The 21,895-nt window shown below is 44.4% G+C and overlaps 1 protein-coding gene across 2 annotated transcripts in view; it reads left to right on the top strand.

Annotated features, from left to right (window-relative positions):
- The window catches only part of PCYT1B (phosphate cytidylyltransferase 1B, choline), a 1,420,495-nt gene that overhangs the window by 712,045 nt on the left and 686,555 nt on the right, over positions 1-21,895 (top strand). For both annotated transcript variants that reach the window (XM_086934513.1, XM_086934514.1), the window contains exon 4: positions 6,694-6,845. In XM_086934513.1, coding sequence (XP_086790639.1) covers positions 6,694-6,845 — 152 coding nt within the window. The remainder of the gene's footprint in view (positions 1-6,693; positions 6,846-21,895) is intronic.

Below are 21,895 nucleotides of genomic sequence, written 5' to 3'. Positions count from 1 at the left end.
GTTATCCCACCATAGTCTAATAATTGCAACACTAACAACTGTTTTGTCGTGGAGAAAATCAACAAAATCACATCTAACATCACCCATTCATCATTGTTATGCACACCATCACGTATACCCAGTCATCACACACTAAATCGTCGCCCTTCAACACTATATCCTACACAGACCTCTACAACATTTTGATCTCACCCAAAGTGTCCTCCTATAAAGATGAAGTGCTTCTCTCGTCTATCATCAGGCCTCTGCAAGGAAAAGCCCTCACACCTCTTCACCACATTATCATTGCATCACTAATCAAAAGGAACTTCTCGGACTGTGTCAAGACCGGACAGATCCTCCCACTGCTGAAAAAGTGTACACAAGATCCAACCGATGTTGCCAAATTCAGTCCACTTTCCATTTGTTGGAAAAATTGAGAAAGCATTCACCGCCTAGGTATAAGATCACACCAGCAAAAATAACCTACTTCAAGAGTAGAAATCATGATTTAGGCTGGATTGCATTATTGAAACAGCTGCACTCCAAGTAGTCGACTATGCCCTCTTTCTCAGTAATAAAAACAACCCTTGCCTCCTGGTCATGCATGACCTCTTTGCAGATTTTGACACCGATGATCATACATCTTGTAAGGGCCTCACTGGCACAATCCTGCAATGGTGCACATCCTACCTATTCAATGGATAGCATTTCATTCAGATTGGAAATATCAGATTCCGAAATCTACCTGTCACCTGCAAAGTCCCTTAGGGCTCCATCCTACCACCATTCATTTTCAATATTTATATGAAACCCTTGGGAGCCCTCTCCGCAGCAACAACATCAATATACACCAGTATGCTGACGACAACCAACTCTGTTTTAAAATCTAATGACATATAGAGATTCACAGCCTGCTTCAAATGCATTTAAATCTGAATTTCCACAAACTACTTGATGCTAAACTCTGCAAAGACTGAACTCCTCCTGTTTGCCAACAACTTCAGACATTCTCTGATACAGGCATTTCATTCCAACCAAAAGCTAACTGGCTTCCCACCCTAACTGATAGAACAAGTCAAATCGCTCTGATTCACTCTCAACTTGAATGTCTCACTCCAAAAACACATTGCCAGGAAGACTAAAACAGCCTGATTAAAACTCTCCCTTCACAAGATAGGTTAATGATTTGTCTTTAATTCATGGTGCATGAGGTTAGAGCATAGGTGGCAGACAGAAGCCACATGCAAATCAATTGCCATGTGCACTTCTATGTGGCCTAGATTCTTATTACAGTATTATACATAGAGCAACATTATTGTCTACTAAATTATACACAAGAGAAAGCGATATACCTAGGATTAAACACTTTCGTCAAGTGCGAAAGCCAGGATTGATCCCAGGTTTTCTGCTTTCACATTGTGTAATTCAGGCAGTAGATGGACATCTAATTATTTCTCCTTTTTTATAACAAAAGATAATACTTTGTCTTTAATTCTTGGCACACGAGGTTGGAGCGTATGTACCCTATATATGGCCTAGATTCTTATTATACATGGAACAATATTATAGTTGATTAAATCACAAAAGAGTTATCTACCTACCACTCATAGCTAAACCTCAGGTCAGCTTCCACTTATTGCTGTATGTTTGTGAAAGTGCATAGACCAATGTAAGTTTAAGTGCACGCTTATCAACTTGAACCGATTGTTCATGTTTGGTCAGTACCACTGATTCATGTGCACCTGTTTGCCAGCTTGTAGAAATAATGTGCCTGTTTCTTCTCTGAATAATGCTGCAAATGTTCATTGTTCCCTACAAATAAGGACAGCTTCACATAGTCTATATCCTCCAGGACACAAATATGTATGTTTTATGTAGAAGTATCTGAAGCCATCAGACAACAAAAAATGATATCCAAAGATTTGAAATTATGTGGTTTATTTACCATTCCATACTAGGTGTTGAGGAGCTGTTTTCCTTGAAAGGAAGACAAGTTGCGTTTTCATAGCTCTGGAAATTCTGGAGTGCAGTATATGGCTGTGTTAAAGTTTGCCAAGTTGTTACTCTGCCTGGGTGTGGCTGGACTTGTTTTTTGCTCTTCTTCTCCTCACCTATTGCAGTGATGCTGCATAGTTTGAAATTTACTGTATCAACTCAACAACACAGGCTTGCGTTGCGGCTAAGATGATGTTAGGTCTGTCAGGCTGATTTAATTAAATGTATGTTATACAAGAGATGAAAGATCATGTGTGCTTTCAAACGGCTGGGTTTATCAGGAGGTGGTTACAGTAAATAGACAGGCCCACAGTTCAGTGTTACTGTAAACATGTAGACCCTCTCCAGTGCGCCATGTTGGCAGTGTGGCATTTCTAGGATGTAAAAAGTTCTTATTAGCAAGTGTAGGTTAATGTAGCTTCTGATTACTGGCTGTAATTTGTAGGGTCCCCTCATTGTCCCTATATCCCTACACTAGTGTAGTTTTTCTATGCAAACTAGCAATGTTTCTTTGTGAAAGCCAATATTATCTTGAAAGTGATAGTTTGATTTGAAACTGCTTGTGACTTTTCATGTGAGTTAACTTTATTATCATTTCCTTCTCATCATTGGACATAGGGGGCTTATACTTATTTTGATGTGGTACTGATAACATTTACTGTGAAATGCATGGTCCATTCTTTGTGTGGGTATTCTGGTGGTACTGACTCCATGGTGAGCTGTTGTTAGGTTGTGCTTGTACATATGACAGTGATTTATATATAAGTATGCCAACAGTAAGAACAAGTGGAGGTGGGAGTCTTTTGCTGGGCAGTATGTAATTTGTAAAAACATAAATGCAGAGCCCCAAACATTTTCTTCAATTCGATTGCTGAATACCAGGGTTGCCATGACCTTTTTTTATTTCATTACCATACACTTGTTTTGAATTGATATTGTTCATAAAGGTTCGTTTTTCATCCAGATTCTGCCCTCATTTTTATTCTACTGTCTCCCTTTCTCATTCTATCTCCCTTTCTGTCTTTCTCTCTCGCTTTGGGTCATGATCTTTTGGTGAAAAATGAGACCCAATCTCCCAAGCTGAGTGCAGGTGCCCCCCACATGCACATTAAGTGATGGGTAGAGCTAGGCAAGCATACTTCACATAGGATGGCAGTCTGGAAGGCCCGGGCAGAAAAGCAATCACATCTACATGGGAAGACGCTGCGCATGGAATAGTACTCCTGGGGGAGTGACTGGCAGCTGAATTCGTTTGTTCAAGCCTTGGAAAAAGGAACTTTTACACTTACAAAAGGCAGCATTGTTTTATGTGTAGCTTATAAACGCATAAGTCTTCCTCCTAAATCAGGAGTGTTGGCGTATATGCTTCTTGTCCCTTGGCTTCATAATTCACTTCATGATCTCTGCATGCATACTGGATGGTTTTTGAATTTGGGAAGGATGGAGCTCATATTTCTTGTCCCAAGTATTAGCCACTGATCTGTGTGACAAGTTTACGCATTGTTTTCTGCAGTTATTAAGGTCTCACTTCAGTTAATGTACCTGCCTCATAACCTTAGCTATTCCTAATTCAACTGCGTGGTTCTAATTACATCGATTTTCTTTTTTTACTATGATTAAAGTTTGAATTGGGTTGGCTAAGTTCTAAACAAATCTGCACGCTACATATAGGCCTCCCCGGTAGTAGACTTTTAACTCAAACAGCTAAATGATCAATTTACCTTGCTGTTCAATATTTTACTTTAAATATATATATAAACCTTTTAGGGATTTACAAATCAATATTTTATATTTTTTCTTTACTGATGCTAACCACTTGATTCTTGGATGCAGAAATGTCCTTCCTGAATTCTTTTACTACTTTTTCTTAGGACTTTTTAAGGTGTGGGGTCAAAGCTAAAGGACTTGCTCCCTCAGAGCATGCACAGGCAACTTATGTATGCTGAGCAAGTGCTGGCTGCTCATGTACTTAAGGACCCTAATAATATTTGCATGTATATCAATCATGTAACCGCTGTGCTAAAGGCTGTAGAACCACACTCTTTGCATGCCCTTCAAACAGATGCACAACAGAGTAATTTTGAGTGTGTGTGGTTTGTGTTAGTGTATAGACCTGGGCAGGAAATTCTCTCATGATGATAAAATTATATCCAAAGGTTTTAGAGACTACATTGACAATTGTGGAATGATGTTACAGAATAAATGCAATCTGTTGTGAGAACAATAAATACACTTCCAGCTACTTCAAGTCACTGCGAGAGGGGTTTCAGCACTATAAACTTGATAATGTGACTCTTACAAAACTGTTTTATCGCACATCTTACTCCACTATTTTTAATAAATCTTGCGGGCCCTCCTCTGCCTCTTTGGAATACATTGTCATGTGTTAACGGATAGCTGGCTGCTCATTGCCATGCGTATAATACTCAGTCTAGGAAAGCAGACCCTACTGCTCATCACAACAAAAGACACACAGACGCATAAGATTTTTTAAAGTGATTTTCTTACCCACGTTAGGTATTAATTTATGTAAAAGTTCTCACTAATTACTCATTTCTTATGGCTAAACATCCTGTGGCAAACCAGCATGGTCAATAATGTCTAAATTAATGTAAATGTGAAGAATATCGAGTTATGACTGTACATTTTAAAGGGAATATAGCTTGCCTTGCTCAGAATACCAAATGCAGTGGCAACTTGCATTTTTTAATGTTGCTCCAAGTGTGATAAAATTGTCAATGCGTATAGTAGTTGTATGTCACGTAGCTTAACCTGTTCCGTGCTGCCGTCGGCCGTTGGCTGACGGGAGCACTACCTCCCTAGTGCTGCCGTCGGCCAACGGCTAACGCAGCCCCGCCCACCCTCTAGAAACCGCTGCGGTTAAGGCGGTAATAAGCTATATAGTTTTGATATTCACAACTGCAGTTCCTATCATTTTTAATTCAGTGCATTAACTGTGCTTTGTTCTTGGATCTAAGCATAGTATACCTACCTTGGAGCCCTTAACGGTTTGTTTACTGTAGTTATTCAGAGACCAACTTCATCCACATGTAGGCTGTTAATTCCTTCAGAAAGGAAACTCAAATCACATGCTTAAGTCCTGATCAAGATTCAGTTATTAGATCTTGTAGTAATGCACTCAAATCTACTTATAGATTTGCTAAACATCTGTGCAAGATCTTGAGATCTGATGTCACTTCTTGTGGCAGTTCCTGTGATGTCACATGCAGTGTTGTCATTTGCATTCTGTCTAACTTGGTTAGTCCCTCCACTTTTGTTTAGAACTTGTGCCCTGAAGAACTCATCAAAGCTGAAAATGAGAGTCTAAAAATGTTCACTGCCAATAATTTCATGTGGTAGGGGTGTGTGCAGTGGTGTTAGCCATTCAAATTGTGTCGTCGGGCAGGATTCTAGTGATGTAGTTATGCTATTTTTTCAAGAGTCACATTTAAAAAAAATTACTCTGATACAATGTGGGAATAAATCAGCTGGTTTCATATCTTAGGGAAGCCCTGTTACATGGGACACAGCTTCAAGAGGCTGTTTGGGGTGTTACACCCCCATAATAAATGGCTTTCCTGATAAATGGGTGCTGGGGCTTTCAGTCAGGTATACTGAAGTGTCTGTAGGATTTCACAAGAAATTCTTACATACACACAGACAAAAAATGCACACACACTCTCTCTCTCTCTCTGGGGCATGTTTACTAGGAAACTGTTGGAATGCGGCGTTAAGCCAAGAAAGCTAACGCCGCGCTCCGACAGTTTCCAAATGCGGGAATGCACCAGATTCATAAGAATACGGTGCACCCCTGCCTTTCCCTTAGCGCTGGCACTAAATGTAGCTGCCAATTGCCAACGCAGGCACTCTTGCACAATGGCGCAAAGGTGCCTGAGTTGCAGGGAAAGATTGTTTAAGTTTTTGCTGTTTCTTTGTGTGCTGCGTTGTGCTTTGTGCTGCACACATAGAAACGGCAAATCGCCATGTATGATTGTGTATATATGCAGGAGGATGTCCCTTCCTGCACATAAACAATCATTTTAAAAATGACGAGTTGCAACTTCTAAGTCTGCTGCACAAGCTGCAGACATAGAAGTTACAAATCACCATCACCTTTGCACTATGGTGCAAGAGTGCCTACGTTGGCGCTAGGCAGCTAAATTTAGTGCCAGCGCAAGGAGAAACACAGGACTGCACTGTATTGTTGTAAATATGGTGCAGCTCTGCGTTTCCAAAGTGACAGAGCGCAGCGTTAGCCTTCCTGGCTTAACGCCGCACTCTACTACTTTAGTTGTAAATATGCCCCTATGTTTTCTCTCATTTAATAGTCCCACCAATCCACACTTCTCTCCCTTTCCACTGCCCCTTTAGCCCCTTCTCATGCACCCTGCTTGTCGCATAATGTATTTTAACATTATGTGCCAGCGTGATTGTTAGAAAATCTGAAGCTCACTCCCCCCAATCTGACGGGCCATGCTGTGCCCACTCCTGTTACAAACCACATTACAGAGGGACTGGAGCGGATAATTAGCCACCAAGGACTATACATTCCTGAACAACTCGATGCAAGCACAATTAATTAAACATGGTGTTTTTGTTTTAAATGCACAGACAGTAGTGGTCACCAGCTGATCATCTTCACCCAGGGAGGTATTGTGGTAATTTATCATGGCATTGAATTAATACTGGACTTTGTGTTTACTGTTTTTCTATCAGTTTGCAGTGATGAACTGACCCACAAGTACAAAGGCTTCACTGTGATGAATGAAGGGGAGCGGTACGAGGCCATCAGGCACTGTCGCTATGTCGATGAAGTCATCAGAGACGCTCCCTGGACGCTTACTTCAGAGTTCTTGGATAAACAAAAGGTGGCGTTATCTTTTCAGATGCGTATTCCAGACGGTGCTTCCTTCGTTCTTCCCTCCTGCGCTCCTTTCGTTCTCTTTTTAATAATATGTTTTAAGAAAAAAGCTCAGGCGCTCAAAGTTTTTCTGGGGAGCCTCAAGCTGGCGCTGCTGAATTTCAGAGTTGCCTAGTCTTGGTGCCACTTCCGACCTCCTTCTTCCACCATCCTACACTTCCTGGCTCTGTATCAACCTCTTACTGGTTCTTCTTCATCTCTGCTTTCTCCCTTTGTCTCGTTTTTCCTATGTTTCTCTTCCTCTTTTTACAGCCTTTCTCGTTCGCTGTGTATTTTTCTAGGACATTGTTTACTTTTACATGCTTTGTTTTCTTGCCCTATTAATTTTGCATTGGTACCTCGTTTGTCTATATGCACGAAGACCTTTGGTGGTAATCAAATGATTTATGTTTTGACCAGCTGAAAATAAATGATCCTGAAGTTGGCCAAAATGCAAAAGGTTGGAGGCCTGTGTGAAATAAACTAGTAATCTCAGTTTGCTTTACAGTAGGTGGAGCTCAGCCTCAATAAAACACTGTACTGAGCACACCTCAGCAAAGAGACATACACATCAATCTATCATTTAGAGTATAGAGGTAATTCCAACATTCAGAATTGCCATATAAGAAAACTTGCACCTGCAATTTTGCGGTAGAACCCCAAGGGGGCAGATCATGAAAACGGTTTTGTGTCTGTTGTATTTGGAATTGTGGTGTGTATTGGCCGGATCACTTAAACGAATTTGTGCTGGCGGTGTTAGCATTGTTAGGATTACAAGCTTTTAGAGTTGTTTAACTCTTGTCTTTGGTAATTATTGCACTGCTTGACTGCACCTTATGATGTATTTTTCAATGATGCCAGCTGATTTCATGAGTGATCATTTTTCACCACAAATGCAAATACATTTTTCCAGTGACACATTCAAATACTGCGAACCCAAAAGTAAGTGTTCATGCGTTGTCCATCCTACTGACAAATTCAAATACCACTGACAGAAAGCCATTTAGTTGGTACAACCGAATGTGTGGTAGTGCCTTTTAATAAGTATTACCTCATACGAATGCTTTTGTCTGTGTTTTCAGGAAGTTAGGAGTTACATGGCTGACACAGCAATATCCATTATTTATTAGGACAGGGTTTTTTTTAATGTATAACGAAATATTGTAGCCCGAGTGCGGAGACCTAAGTATAATGCATCCATGCCTCTCCCTTCTGAGGATCCTGTTGTTACCTCTTTGTAACAGAGCATTAGATTATGTTGCACTCCAACTGGGACAACCTAGTACTCCCTGAGTATTTTTGTTTTGCCACAGATAGGTTAGATGAGCCCTCAAACCTTACTGCAACAAGCAGTAGTAATTTTGAACTGTCCAGTCAGATTTTTTTTATAGAATGAATAGCTTTCTTTTAAACTATGAAAAGGTAGGGCAGTTAAAAGATAATTTCCCAACGAAATGTTTGCGATCCACTATCATGGGCTGAGATTAAACTTTAGGCATTATTATTTAGATATGCTGCAGTCAAGATTTGGGTCTATGGAGAAAGGCAATGAAGTTTTTGGAAGAATTCTTTTCACGTTACTACAGTTTTCATTTTACTACATGTTTCAGTGTCCACATTCTAGCCAGTTGAGTGTAGGTGTCAGAAGAGGTAGTAGCCCATCTGTCCTTTATTCTGGTTAGTCCACTTGCCAGAATTTAATGCAGATAACGTGGTGGGCTGTGGTACTGCTGCAGTGCCCTCACCACCCCTCAACAAACCCACCAGCCGAACAAAAAGAGAATGGGATCCCCAAACTGCGGAAAGTCAATTTAGTGTTTGATAGAAAAACGGGGGTTTTAAAGATAGATGTGCCCATGATACCAAGCTATCCATGTGTTTGTGGAAGTAATGAGGACTACTGAGTACAGTTACGGGGATCAGTAAAGTGCCCAGACTGGTCCCAAGTCAGAACAAAGTCCTAAGGGGTCATGAAGGATTACTCCTCACTTTAGAGCCCAAGTGTTTTAATTAACTTTGTAGGCCAGCTGCTTTTTTGAAGTGAACATTTGTGGTAAATGTTTTTTTTAAATTCTTTTTAGAACACTTTATTTCGGTCATTATGACCATAAAAGTATACAATACAAACAATAGATTCAATACAAGAAAATAGACAAAAAAGGTAATCTAATAAAACGACATCCAGAACTATAGTTAGGCACTGACATAATTCCAAGTCCAGTGGCACAATGAAGTGCATGTTCAAGATAAATGCTGTGCAAAGGACAATGAGTACGAAAAACAAAACTCTGCGAATAGTTTCAATACAGGTCATACAGAGGAGTTAATTGAAGCAGCAATCAGAATCATACCTTTCTAATTTCTAATTTAAAACATTTATAAAGCGCGGCGTGCACCTGACGGTTTCTTGGCGCTAGTGGAGGGTATTGACTACAGAGACAAAAGTGAGAACCGGTAATATAGCCGGGAAGGGAGGGTTACACAGGGAAAGCCTGTTTAAAAAGAAACGTTTTTAGTTCCTTGCGGAAGGATACATAATGGGTGGAGGCACGAAGGTGGTCAGGGAGGGAGTTCCAGAAAGTGGGGGCCAAGGTGGAAAAGTTGGACCCACCCCACTTTTTGCGTCTGAAGCGTGGGATTTGAAGAAGGGACTTGGTGGAGGATCGAAGTTCTCTTGGGGGAACGTATTCTTTTATAAGTGAAGAAATGAAGGCGGGGGCCGTGCCTTGGCGGGCCTGGAAAACCATACAGGCGGTTTTAAACATAGAACGTTCCTTGACAGGTAGCCAATGAAGCTCCCTGAGGAGGGGTGTTAAGTGGTGAAAACGTGGGAGACCAAAAACCAGCCGGGAAGCTTGGTTTTGAACCAACTGTAGCCTCCTTAGGCTGTAAGCTGGTATGCCATTATAGACGGCGTTGGCATAGTCCAGCCGTAACCATTTTGAGTGCCTGGGAGGTGAAGAAACGGGCGACAGTGCGGATAGTTCGGAGGGTAAGAAAGCAGAAAGAGACTACAGAGCTGATTTGAGAGTGAAGGGTGAGCTGATTATTCATTTTAACCCCCAGTGTTTTGACCGTGGTTGAGGGGGTGGGGGCGGGACCGAGGGTTTGGGGCCAGAAGAGGGAGTTCCAGGGACCTTTAAAATACAGACTGTATACACACATATAAAAAAGTAAAACTCAATACATTTTAAGGTTAAAACCGTTAAAAATGTTAAAATATAGTTTAAAACCCTAGAAAATTACGTCGATGTGCTGCTGCAACTAAGGTATAGATTTTACAAAAGTCATACGCCTACGCCGCATTGAAGTCAGGAATCTTGACACAGAAAAGACAATGGGTATCAGACTTTAAAACTCTAAATGCCTCAGCACAGTGAACAAACCCTAAATTCCTGCACAGTTGGTCAAGACAGCGCTTCCTTATTAGTGTATAACCCGGGCAAAAGAAAATGACATGAAGCTCCGTCTCTTCCTCCCAGTTGTAAGCATGGCATTCTCTGGGAGAAGAGTGTGTCCATTTGCAGGTAAAGACACTGAGCGTCAGAATGCCCATTCTAAACTGGACATACAGTTTTCTCACCAGAGATGGCTGGATGTCATCTAAAAAAGATTCTATTCTGTAATCATCTTTTAACAATAACAATTGGGCCGTCAGTTAACCTACAGAGGAACATCCCTGTACAGCGGCAAGCTTACTCGAGCAGTAAGCTTTACCCACTTCAGAGAGTCGGGTTGCAGCACATGCTTCCTCAGGGTTGCTCCGCAATGTTGGTTTTCCCATCTTAATGCATTCATCCTTTATAGGTGCAAACCAGGGGATTTTTGCTACTCCCGGAATGCTCAATATCTCTTTTAGTTCTGTTCTGTACATTGCCAATTCCGGATTCACCCACATTATATGCCAAAAAGTTAAGGGTCTGAGGCCCAGCTCCTCCTAAATCGGTCTAATTCCTAGATCCAACCGCAGGGGAACAAGGGGAGTTACTAACGAGGAGACCCAAGATCTGCCTCATACATTTATTTCCCACCTTGCTCACATGTCCACAGCAGCAATGCCCCCAGAGTTCAGCCCCATACATTGCTGTGCCCCTGTCTTGGGCCTTGTAAATCTCTAGTATGGGCCCAGCAGGTTTAGAGGTGGGATTTCTCAGTAATTTGGCAATCCCTCCAGAGGTCTGGGCTAGCCTAAGCTTTGCTGTAGCAATTTGTGGGGCCCACTCTATATTTTCTGTCAGTGTGACCCCTATATATTCAAAGACTGACACCCTGTCCAACATGGTACCCTCCAGACTAGGGTTAGGGCAGTTTGTCTTGGGGGATTGGAGAGCATAAATTTTGTCTTCAAGGTATTGATCTCCAACCCCCTTTTGCTACAAACGGTGGCAAAGCTGTCCAGGACCCTCTGAATGCCCATCAGGGACTTTGACAGTAGCAAAGTGTCATCCGCAAACATCATTCCGGAGACTTTGGTACCTGCCAGTTTGGGGGCATCATTGTCCCAGACCTCTGCAAGGTGGGATACCAGAGAGTTGACCAAGAGGTAAAACAGGGTAGGTACAAGCACACCCCTGTCAACTTGAAATCGGGGGGTCAATTCACCTCCTTTTCCACACCTTACTTGGGAAAAATTACCTTCATGCAATCTGATAAGTATGTTCAGAAGGTAAGGGGGAATCCCCATGTCTCCAAGTACCCCCATAGCTTGACCCTGGGCACCAAGCCGAAAGCCGTCTTCAGATCCACGAAGATCAAATAGAGGATGCCACCCTCCATTCTCACCGTTTTCCAAAATATAAGTTGGAGTCTGTAAATTTGGCCCATGGTGGAAATGTTCTTCTTAAATCTGCCTTGATAAGGGCTAAGAATATCACAATCTCCAATCCACCCCTGCAGGCGGTCAAGAACTACCTGTGCAAAGCGTTTTTGTATGTCGTCGATCAAGCTGATCGGTTTATAATTTGCTGGGAGAAGCGGCGACCCCTTTTTAAAAACTGGGACTATTTCAGCCCCTGCCCAGGTTTCAGGAATTAGCAAGGCCCTCAAAATGGCATTGAATACAACCCACAGATAAGGTCCCCAAATTCCTCGTTCTGCCCAGAAGAGATCCCCGGGGATCGTGTCCAATCCCGGCACTTTGCCAGAGGGGATCTTACTTATGGCACTTAGAGCTTCAGAGAGAGTGAATTCAATAGGTTCATCATAGTTAGCACTAGGAACAATTGAAAGTACATCTCCACAGGAGACGGGACGTTCTTTATGGTATATAGGACCTAGAAGTGAGCTTCCCAGGCTTCTGCTGATATATTAGGTTTGATAGCAGCCTTGCCCTTACAACTACCAGTGGCAACCATGGACCAGAACTCTCTTTGATCTTTATTGGCCAGAGCAGTTTGCAGGGCGTCCCATCTGTCCATTTCCCAGGCCTCCTTTGCTAACCTAATGGTCTCTTTGTACAGGATCCTCTTTCCTTTGATTAATGGCTTTTTTTTTAGCTTTGATGGCCTCCAATAAAGCTTGTTTTGCCACACAGCAGCCGTCATTGAACCATGAGCGGATGGGCCTATTTCTGCCCTTCGCATATGCCTTTGGTTAGAATAAATCAGCGAGCTTAAGGGCCTAACCTGCATGTAGGTCTGCAATCTTGTTGATAGAAGCAGTGTTATCCACCGCGACTACCACTTCACCCAGTTCTACTAACACTGGTATGACTGCTGCATACAATGCAGACAGCTTTTCTGGTGACTGCTGGATTGCCCCCCACCTAATTCTCCTCCTGTTGTTAGAGAGGGTTATGCCATTATCTACAACTATACTAGTGGGCACAGGAGTTCCCAGATTTGGCAACTCCAATACTAGTGACAGAGCATTGTGTTCGCTGTCATGTCATGGGAGTAGAATGAAGTCACGGACTCTGGACCATAGCCTAGTCTCCACTAGGATATCATCCAAAAGAGAAGCTTGCTCAATTCTATTGAATGTTAGATTCCCTGGGATGTCCGAAGGTGTGCGACCATTGCACGCTCGTAAGGAGAGCGCTAGTGTAAATGCATTGATCTGTATTTCCAGTAAGACCAAGTCTTAATTGGTGGAATTTGAGGTTCAGGAATTAACCACTGTACATCCTCTTAAGTGGAAATTGTATCAACCATATCTGGAAGGGGTTCATATTGACAGTTAAAGTCACCCCCTCATTATCAACCAAGTATTTGGGGAGACAACTGGCATGAAAGAATTAAGTTGGTCAAAGGTCGGAGATTCCTTAGTCACACTCGCAGGGGGGGAGTAGATGTTAATAAGGGCCAGTCCGATCTTGGTAGAGAAAGTCAGTACTACACATTGGATATCACTATACCCGGAGTCCAGAGATTTTGTTGTGCAGCCCAAGGGTGAACAAACTCAAATACACAAACCCCTGGATGGTGTGCCCCTGCCTCCTGAAGTCACTGGGATAGTGAACAAGGAAAACCCCACCCTAAGAGAATCTTCCCGTGCCCATGTCTCCTGGAGTAAGCAGATATCAAACTGGTCGACAAAAAGCCCCAAATCAGGGCAGGACAGCTTACTTTTTAGACCAGCAACATTTGGGTTGTTGTGGCGAGCAAAATAACGATGGATGAAACCCAGATCTGTGATTGATGGTGAGTATTTGAAAAGTTTCAACACTCCGTCCATCACTTCATTTTCTAACATTGCTATGTGTACCCTAAGAGGCTAAGAGTATGCCCAGGTGTGAATCCTTTTCTTGCTGCGTCACTGGTTTCAAACTAGCCTGGCTAATGAGGGGAAATTCTCTGAAACCGGTTCCAGGATGCTTGTTTCTGGGCCAGGGAGGACCTGGCCTGGCAGTTTTGGCTGGATTGTTCCCATGGGGAGCAGGGTCAAGACTGATTTGCATATTGCTGGATTTAAACTGGAATGGCATGGGAGAGAAAAACCCCAGATCTCTGTTTGACATTGTTCAGCATTATGTCTATCATTTGTTCTTTTCACATTTGCTATAGAGGGTAGCTTTCATTTAGCCCACAGTCTCCACACATACCAAACCTAAGATAACCAATGTGAGCTGGTGGCCTGGTATATGCTTTCCACTAATTAAACTGTGCACCCTGTACCAGTCCATACGTCAAAGATAACCTTATTGAAACTATCCTAGTGGTAGCTATGGAGAACAGCCTTCAGGCTTAATCTTGAAGGCATGTAAAGCAGCTCATTTTACCAGAATATCACCTACTAAATTACTAAATAAAAGGAGAACCACACAGTGTTGATAAAAAATATGTATTTATTAATATAACACTCTCTATTAGTCTGTACACGAGACTAGGACACACAGCACACAATACTAAATCAATAGAGCATTCGTAAATAGCTAAATACACAGCGGGCTCCAGGGGGAGACCGAACCATATACTAACAAAATTGTATAACAACGACTTCACTAGACACAGTGCCTAGAGCAAGTAGAATCGCTGGGACCCCAAGGAACTACCAAGAGGAGTGACACAGGGAGCCCACGGAGGACGGGTGCAGTGAGGAAACACAGATGCGTTCCCCTGTACAAATCTATTGGAAAGTTGCGGTTGGAAATTTACAAGTTAAGGACACTTCTAGGAGGACTTTGAGCAAACCCTTTGGAACTTAGGAGATTCTAAGGCCAACCCACCAGTGAGTACCGAAGAACCCGTGCTACCTATCCCAGAGGAGCCGGGTGCATAGGGGTCAAGTGGTGTCTGAAACCTTTGTTGTTTTCAATAGGGATGTGCAAAGAAGTCCTGCTGCCAGGAGGGCGAAGAGTGTCTGGTAGAATCCAAGCCTAGATTTGAGGTGAGAAGAACCTGAAAGCAGAGGGGACAGAGTTTGGGTCACCTCAAGTGACCAGGGAGTGGGTAGTCGAATGCCCACCGATGTCAGGTGCTTCAGGAGTGAAGAAGGGTTGCTTGACTCTGCAGCCACGGGGACCAGGAGATGTCGAGGGTGACCAGAGTCTGGGGGTGAGCTGTCCCACAAGCTAAGGGGTCGATGTACGGCTGGAGCACCAACAAGCCTAGGCAACTACAACCCATGCGGTCAGAGGAAACAGGTTACGGTCTGGACCAGCAAGGTCCAGGGGACTCTCCAAACAATGGAGAGTCAAGGCACATCTGGAGCAACCAGGTAAACCCAAGAATTAACAAGGTTACCCTCGCCAGGACCCACAGGCCAACGGACCAGGGATTGTGAGGAGACCTCAAGCAAGTTAGCAAAGTACCAGCCCACAGGACACTCATGGAGTGGAGGCTGGAAATCTTTGGTGCAAATACTGCTAGGTTCAGGGCTACATGGAGCCCAAAGCACAGGCTCAGGACTCATCACTAGCATATACAACTGCAAATGTACGCTGTGCACGGTCCCCACGAGGGATACTGGCCTCAGAAATGCTGAGAGGGCACATCGACCTCAGGGACCTTTGGGAATCCACCTTATGTGTTGCTGAAATCTTCGGAGTCCTCAGGAGCTTGGGAGAAGCAAACCAGTCAGATGCTTTTAGGTACCTGCTTTTGCAGGGGAGTAACTCCATTACTCCAAGGGAGATTCTTCAGTCGTCCAGCGTTGTGTAGGTAGTCTAAATACTTGGTTTCTTCTTAGCAGAATCTTGTCCAGTTAAAATCTAAAGTCCTGTAGTCAGGAAACCCACTTTATATCCATGGGAAGGTGTTGGCAAGATTCTGTGGACCCTCCTAGGGGAGGGGCAGGACAGAGGTGTCACTACACCCATATCCTTTGTCCAGTTTTGCACCAGAGCTGGAGCAAATGGCTCCCAGAACTGGTTTGAGCTGGACTATGCACAGGGACACCAAATGTGCCCCCAGTGCAGACTTCTGGCACTCTCAGAGTGCACCCACCCAGCCCCAATACACTGAACCCTGTCTGGGAGGTGGTCACACCACTGTGTGAGGGGATGCCTATTGTCATGCCTTCCTCTGCTCCAGCTTGGCTCAGCAGCAGGAGAGCAGAATCGTGACAGTGGCTGGCAGCATCCATTTTGTGCTGCCCAGGTCTTGAAAGCTGGTACCGGGTAGACCGGTGACCCACAGTAGTGGTTCTAGAAGGGTGGAATCATACCTCCCACACCAGTTACTGGCATGGAGGTATGATTCCAAGGTGTTTGACAGCAAACACAAGATGATTCTAAGCAGTTGTTTTAAAGTTAGAGTTTACTGCGAGGTTATAATGCACTTAAACATATATGTCTGGCTGTATCACAGACCACCCCAGAGAATGGTCTACAAAGGCTGCAAAGTGGCTCTGCTCATGCAGGGGCACCCTCACATGTAAAACCCAGCACCCTGCCTTCAGGATTGTTAAGGCCTGCCATAGGGGTGACTGGTAGGTATTTAAGTGTAGTGATTTAGATAGATATAGTGAACCTATATCTTAAGTAAGTGGTGCAAGCACCAGCTTCATAGTCTGCTGTAGCAGGCTTGTCATGTCAATTTGGATGGCCTCTCAGGGGTGGCACAATACATGCTTCAGCCCATGGGAGGCCTCTGGGGTACCTATGCCCTGTGCACATGGTGTACCATGTACTAGGGACTGATAAGGGTACCCCAGAATCCAATCTGGAGTGTACCTAAAGTACATGCATATCAATTTAAGGGGGAAAGCAGATAGACTGGGGTCCTGAATAGCAGGATCCCAGTCAGACTAGTCAAAAACCAACAACACACCAAGGAAAAGTGGGGGTAACCATGTAGTCAGATCCTACCTTCCTACAGCTAAAACATGCAGAAAGGAGGGCATGAAAGACGACAGTTATGGGACAATGATGAGGCTTTATCAAAAAGGTCAGAAGGCACCTCTCCCATAATGAATGGGCCTATTAACTCCATGACCACTAACATGCTCAGCAGTAAATATTACTACAACTGCTGCAGTACGTGATTTGAGGATACAATTTGACATTTAGCTGGCATATGATTCCATACTGAAAAACGATATATATGGATAGTATTCCAGCATCCTGTCAGGAAGCAATGCTATTGTTTTACAAACTGCAGTTTCATCCAGAGGCATCATAATTATTGATGAGTTTTCCTGCTTTAGCAATTACTGAGTGTCAATAAAGATTGCATTTACCTGCCAGGCTGGGCAAAAACGTACAGTAATGTAAGTATGATATGTGTTCCTGTATGACTGCTTGTTTTAACAAATATTTAGAGTGTCAATTTGTGAATTCAGCGGCATTTACATACCTCCTGCAGGTGGCAATAGTTTTAGTACAGCAGGCAATGTAATTTTCTCTAAACCCTAATCTTTAAATGAGAACCCAGGTCACCGACTAGAGACAGCCTACTCTCTCACTGTCTCACTCTGTAGCTTTAATACAGACAGGACAACATTGACACGCTTAGATGGAAATGCTTAATAAAATGCTGTACTGCATTTTGTTTACAGCCAAGATTCTAAATACAGCACACTCTTACATCATATTAAAGTGGTAGCATTCATAAACAAAAGCAATGCTTAAGCTAGGCTTTTAATAGTAATTATTGCCAACAAGTGACAAAGAAAAGCAATGTAATTGTTCATCCCTTCCTTTGTTTGCATTTTGTGTATCTGAAGGAGGGAGTATATTTGCAATGGAAATCATAGATCTCTGCTTCGTGAAAAATTATAGTTCAGGCCTGCTCTAGGGCAAGGCGATATTGGACTGCCACCTAAAGTGCCACTAGCAGTGTTTACCAGTTGGAGCATAGCAGCAACATATATTACCTCATTGCCAGGAGACGTTTTCATCAAAATGCCTCTCTGTGCAGAGCAGCAAACACCATTGCATCAATTCTGGATTTGAACAGTTGCTCACTCTTGGATTCTACCAAGAGGGGATGCACTTTGGCATGACCTCGACTCACGAACGAGTACTTTCATTCTGCAGTCATTTACACAAGCATGTGAGCCTATTCGAAAGGGGGAAAAATAACTGAAAGGAAGTGGAGTGGGGTGCCTGTAGTCATGTATACCCTGTAATATGACCATCAGACTCCCTCTCATTGTGGCATTTGCCAATGCAAAACTGATTTTGGACCGAATCTCGTGTGACATAATTGCAATATATTACAAATATGGTGTGCCAATCATGAAGCAACATGACAAAAGAAGATGTTAAATGATATTGTGTTAAGAGGTTGGGTAATGTTTTGGGGCTCTCCTTTTGATTGATTAGGTTTGAGATTAAGGATGTAAATGTGTTTATTGGTGACTTTGCCCCTCTCCCCGAGTCTTTAACAGCTGCCCAGCTAGTCCTCTGGTTCGTTTTCTTACAGCAGCGTAGCTCTCTTGCTTATATGTCCCATGGAAGTTAAACTACTTAGCTTAAATCTAAAAGGCCTTAAGAATCCCACCAAAGAGCAGCGATACTCCTTTTCTTGGAGCACTCGCAGGGGGATATCTGCCTGCGCCAGGAAATGCACCTCTTAGCGCAGGACACCGACAGAATGCATTCCAGGAAGTTTCCATGGCAGTTTTGGTCGGCGGGGAGGGGAAAGAAGGGTGGGGTAGTGGTTCTTTTCTCTAGTCACTTCCAAGGGACAGTTCTTGGTACTTGTTTCGAGATCAAGGGTCACGCTCTGGCTTTACGGGTGTGACTGGGAATGCTTTACTTCACTGTCATCTCGCTTTATGTCCCTAATGACCATCAAGGGTAGTGGTTCTTTTCTCTAGTCACTTCCAAGGGACAGTTCTTGGTACTTGTTTCGAGATCAAGGGTCGCGCTCTGGCTTTACGGGTGTGACTGGGGATGCTTTACTTCACAGTCCTCTCGCTTTATGTCCCTAATGACCATCAAGAGGCGATGGCGGGGTGCTCCAGTCCCCAGATCGGGCTCTCTTTGTCGGGGGTGACCTCAACTTAGTGATGGACGGGGGTTTGGATCACTCTCCGGAGCGGTCAGGGCAGATGGGGTTTTCACGCCAGAGGGACTGGTCTGGCTAGCCGATTGTGGCCGGCATGATATTTGGCGCTTGCAGCACCCAACAGATCAGGACTACACGTTCTTCTCCGTTGACCACAGGACCTATGCACGACTGGACCATTTTTTCACCTCCCCTGCAGCGTGGGAGCTCACCACAGACTCTTCCTCTGAACCTCGCTCTCTCTCCAACCATGCCGCTATTACTCTCACCTTCTCTGTTCCCACAAGCATTCCACAGCGACCGCCTTGGCACTTGAATGAAACCTTACAGCACTCCGCAGACACAGTGTCCTCCCTCAGAGGAGGCATTTCTGCCTATGCAGCGGAGAACGACCCGGTGCGGCTCCACTTTTATCGGTATAGGAGGCCCTTAAATTAGTAGCCAGAGGCTCTCTTATTGCGAAATCTGACCATGATAGCAAAATTAGAAAAGACACGAGAGAGGAGCGTGGGAAAGCAGTATTAGAACTTGAGTCCATTCACAAACGTACTGTTGCTCCCTGAATTTGGTGCAAAATAGAGCAGAAACGCCTTCAACTCAAACAAGTTGACCATGACAAGGCAGAATATACAATGCTCCGCCTCAAACACAAATTCGACATAGGTTCGACAAGGGAGGGGTCGAATGTTAAAACATTGCCTACGCAGCACTCACCACACCAACACATCCAAACTATCCAGACACGCTTGGGCCTGATAACACAAGACGCCTCAGACATAGCGGCAGAGTTCCAGGCATTCTATTCCAACCTATACACGAGAGACCACTTAGTGGCCCCTGACCCACTGCCCTATCTTCAGTCATCTGTAATCACCCCACTGCCCCCGCAGGAACCAGAAGTACCCGACCAACCTATGAGGATCTAGGCAGTGATCGCCGCAATTGCACGTCTAAAACCTGTGAAAGCGCCTGGCCCGGACGGCTTCAGTGCCATCTTTTACAATACCTTCTGCTCTGAAATAGCTCCCTTTCCGACCCAACTCTTTAACTCCTATGCCGAGACTGACTCAATGACCTATTCAATGTTGCAGGCGTCTATTTCAGTAATCCCGAAACCCGGGAAAGACCCTGAACGTTGCGGTTCCTACCGCCCGATATCTTTGCTCAATGTCGACACGAAACTGTTTGCTGGAATTCTAGCATATCACCTCAACCCCCTGATGCTGGGTTTGATTGATGCTGATCAGTCAAAGTCCCCCGTTCCCGGGAAGAGGCACTTCTTATGGCTGTGGGTGCAGAGAAGGCGTTCGTTATGGTGCATTGGCCCTACCTGTTTGTGACCCTTAAGTACTTTGGGCTGGGAGACCAGTTCTTGAAATGGATTCACTGTATATGGAGCGCGCCTAGTGCAATGGTTTGGGTGAATGGGACAAGCTCTGCATGGTTCCGAGTGGAACGGGGCACCAGGCATGGTCACCCGCTTTCCCCATTTCTCTTTGTCATATACATGGAACCCTTCGCCCAAAGGCTGCGAGACAACTCGAGGCTGTGGGCATTAAGTTTGGGGCGGATCCTCACCTCATCAGCGTTTATGCCGATGGCATCATTTTCTCTATCGCTCAGCCCCTCACCTCACTAGCGAATATTATTGCTGAGTTGGAGGCCTTTGGGGCATTCTCAGGCTTCAAGATGAACTTTTCCAAATCGCAGATCCTGAATCTTGCCACCCAACCGGACACAGAACAAAAGCTCCGCACACTGTATGAGTTTCAAAGGGTGGATGCCGCGCTCCCATATCTGCGCATTGTGCTGGACTGGAGCCTTCCCCAAAGCGTCTGGACAACTTTCTCTAACGTTGGGGCCACGATCCATAGAGACTTGGACCGTTGGCAGCGTCTGCCTTTATCTTGGCTGGGCAGGATTGCCTCAGTGAAGATGAATGTGCTTCCTAGGGCCCTCTACATTTTCCTGGTGCTCCCGGAGACTTACGACAGCTCTAACAGAATATAGACAGCTTCATCTGGGGCGGGACAAAACAAAGGCTACAGAAACAACTGCTACAGCTCGCGAAGCAGGAGGGGGGACTGAGGGTCCCTAATATCCTGTGATATTATCAGGCCACCCAACTGAGATTTCTAGTAGATTGGAACCATCCCATGACTGAAAAACACTGAGTCTTCATGGACCAAACGGTTGTGGGCTCACACATTTGGAGGGAGGCCTGGTTTCCCCAAGCTCATAGATCCTGGGGCCTTTACTCGTTGCCGGTCACAAGTACCACATTCAAAGTCTGGGCAAGGTGGGGCAGTCCGCTGGTCTCTCGTCTTTTCCTTCTCCGATGACCCCCCTGTTCGCTAATCCAGATTTTCTGCCGGGATTGACCTCTCAGGTAGCTAAGTGCTGGTTGGCTGGTGGGTGTAAAAGTGTGGGCTGCCTTTTTGATTACACTGGCCTCATTCATTTCAATAAGCACAAATCACAATACTCATTGTCGGAGTAAGACAGGTTCACGCACACTCAACTAAAACACTGGGTAGTTGCACCTATTGTACACTCCAATACAGGTAGACCTATGACCGCCTTTTAGAAATGGTTGTATCTAAAATTAGACGACAAGAAACTTATTTCAGAAATATCGCTTCCTAATGAAAACTCCGTACACACAAAAGACACCTGGTCAGCGAAGGTGGGAGGTGGAGCTTGGACGTAACCTCTCTGATAAAGAGTGGGGAGGCATATTCTACAGGGCCCACCACACAACTTTTAAAACGGGACATACAGAACTAGCCTACAAAATTGCCTCCTACTTGTATTAAACCCCAACACAAATGCAAAAGTGAAATGAGCTCTGTGATGGCCATTGCTGGAGAGGATGTGGAAACCCCGGGTCACTCCTACTCCTACTGTGGAACTGCCCCAAACTCACGAGATTCTGGGAGCAAGTGTTAGATGACATAGACTACGCCTTCCAGGCTAAGCTCCCACGCCTCCCGGTGTACATCCTTCTGGGACTTCCCAACGCTCTGACTGACTGACTGAATTATTTTTAGAGCGCTCTTATGCCGAGGCGTCTTGGCGCTGTAGGACGGAGAGAGAGGAGTTGGATTAGGGCAGCACAAAAAGC

The sequence above is a fragment of the Lissotriton vulgaris genome, chromosome 8 (assembly GCF_964263255.1).
Source record: "Lissotriton vulgaris chromosome 8, aLisVul1.2, whole genome shotgun sequence".
NCBI lineage: Eukaryota > Metazoa > Chordata > Amphibia > Caudata > Salamandridae > Lissotriton > Lissotriton vulgaris.
The sequence above is the reverse complement of the archived record's forward strand: the minus strand, read 5'-3'. Positions and strand labels throughout refer to the sequence as shown.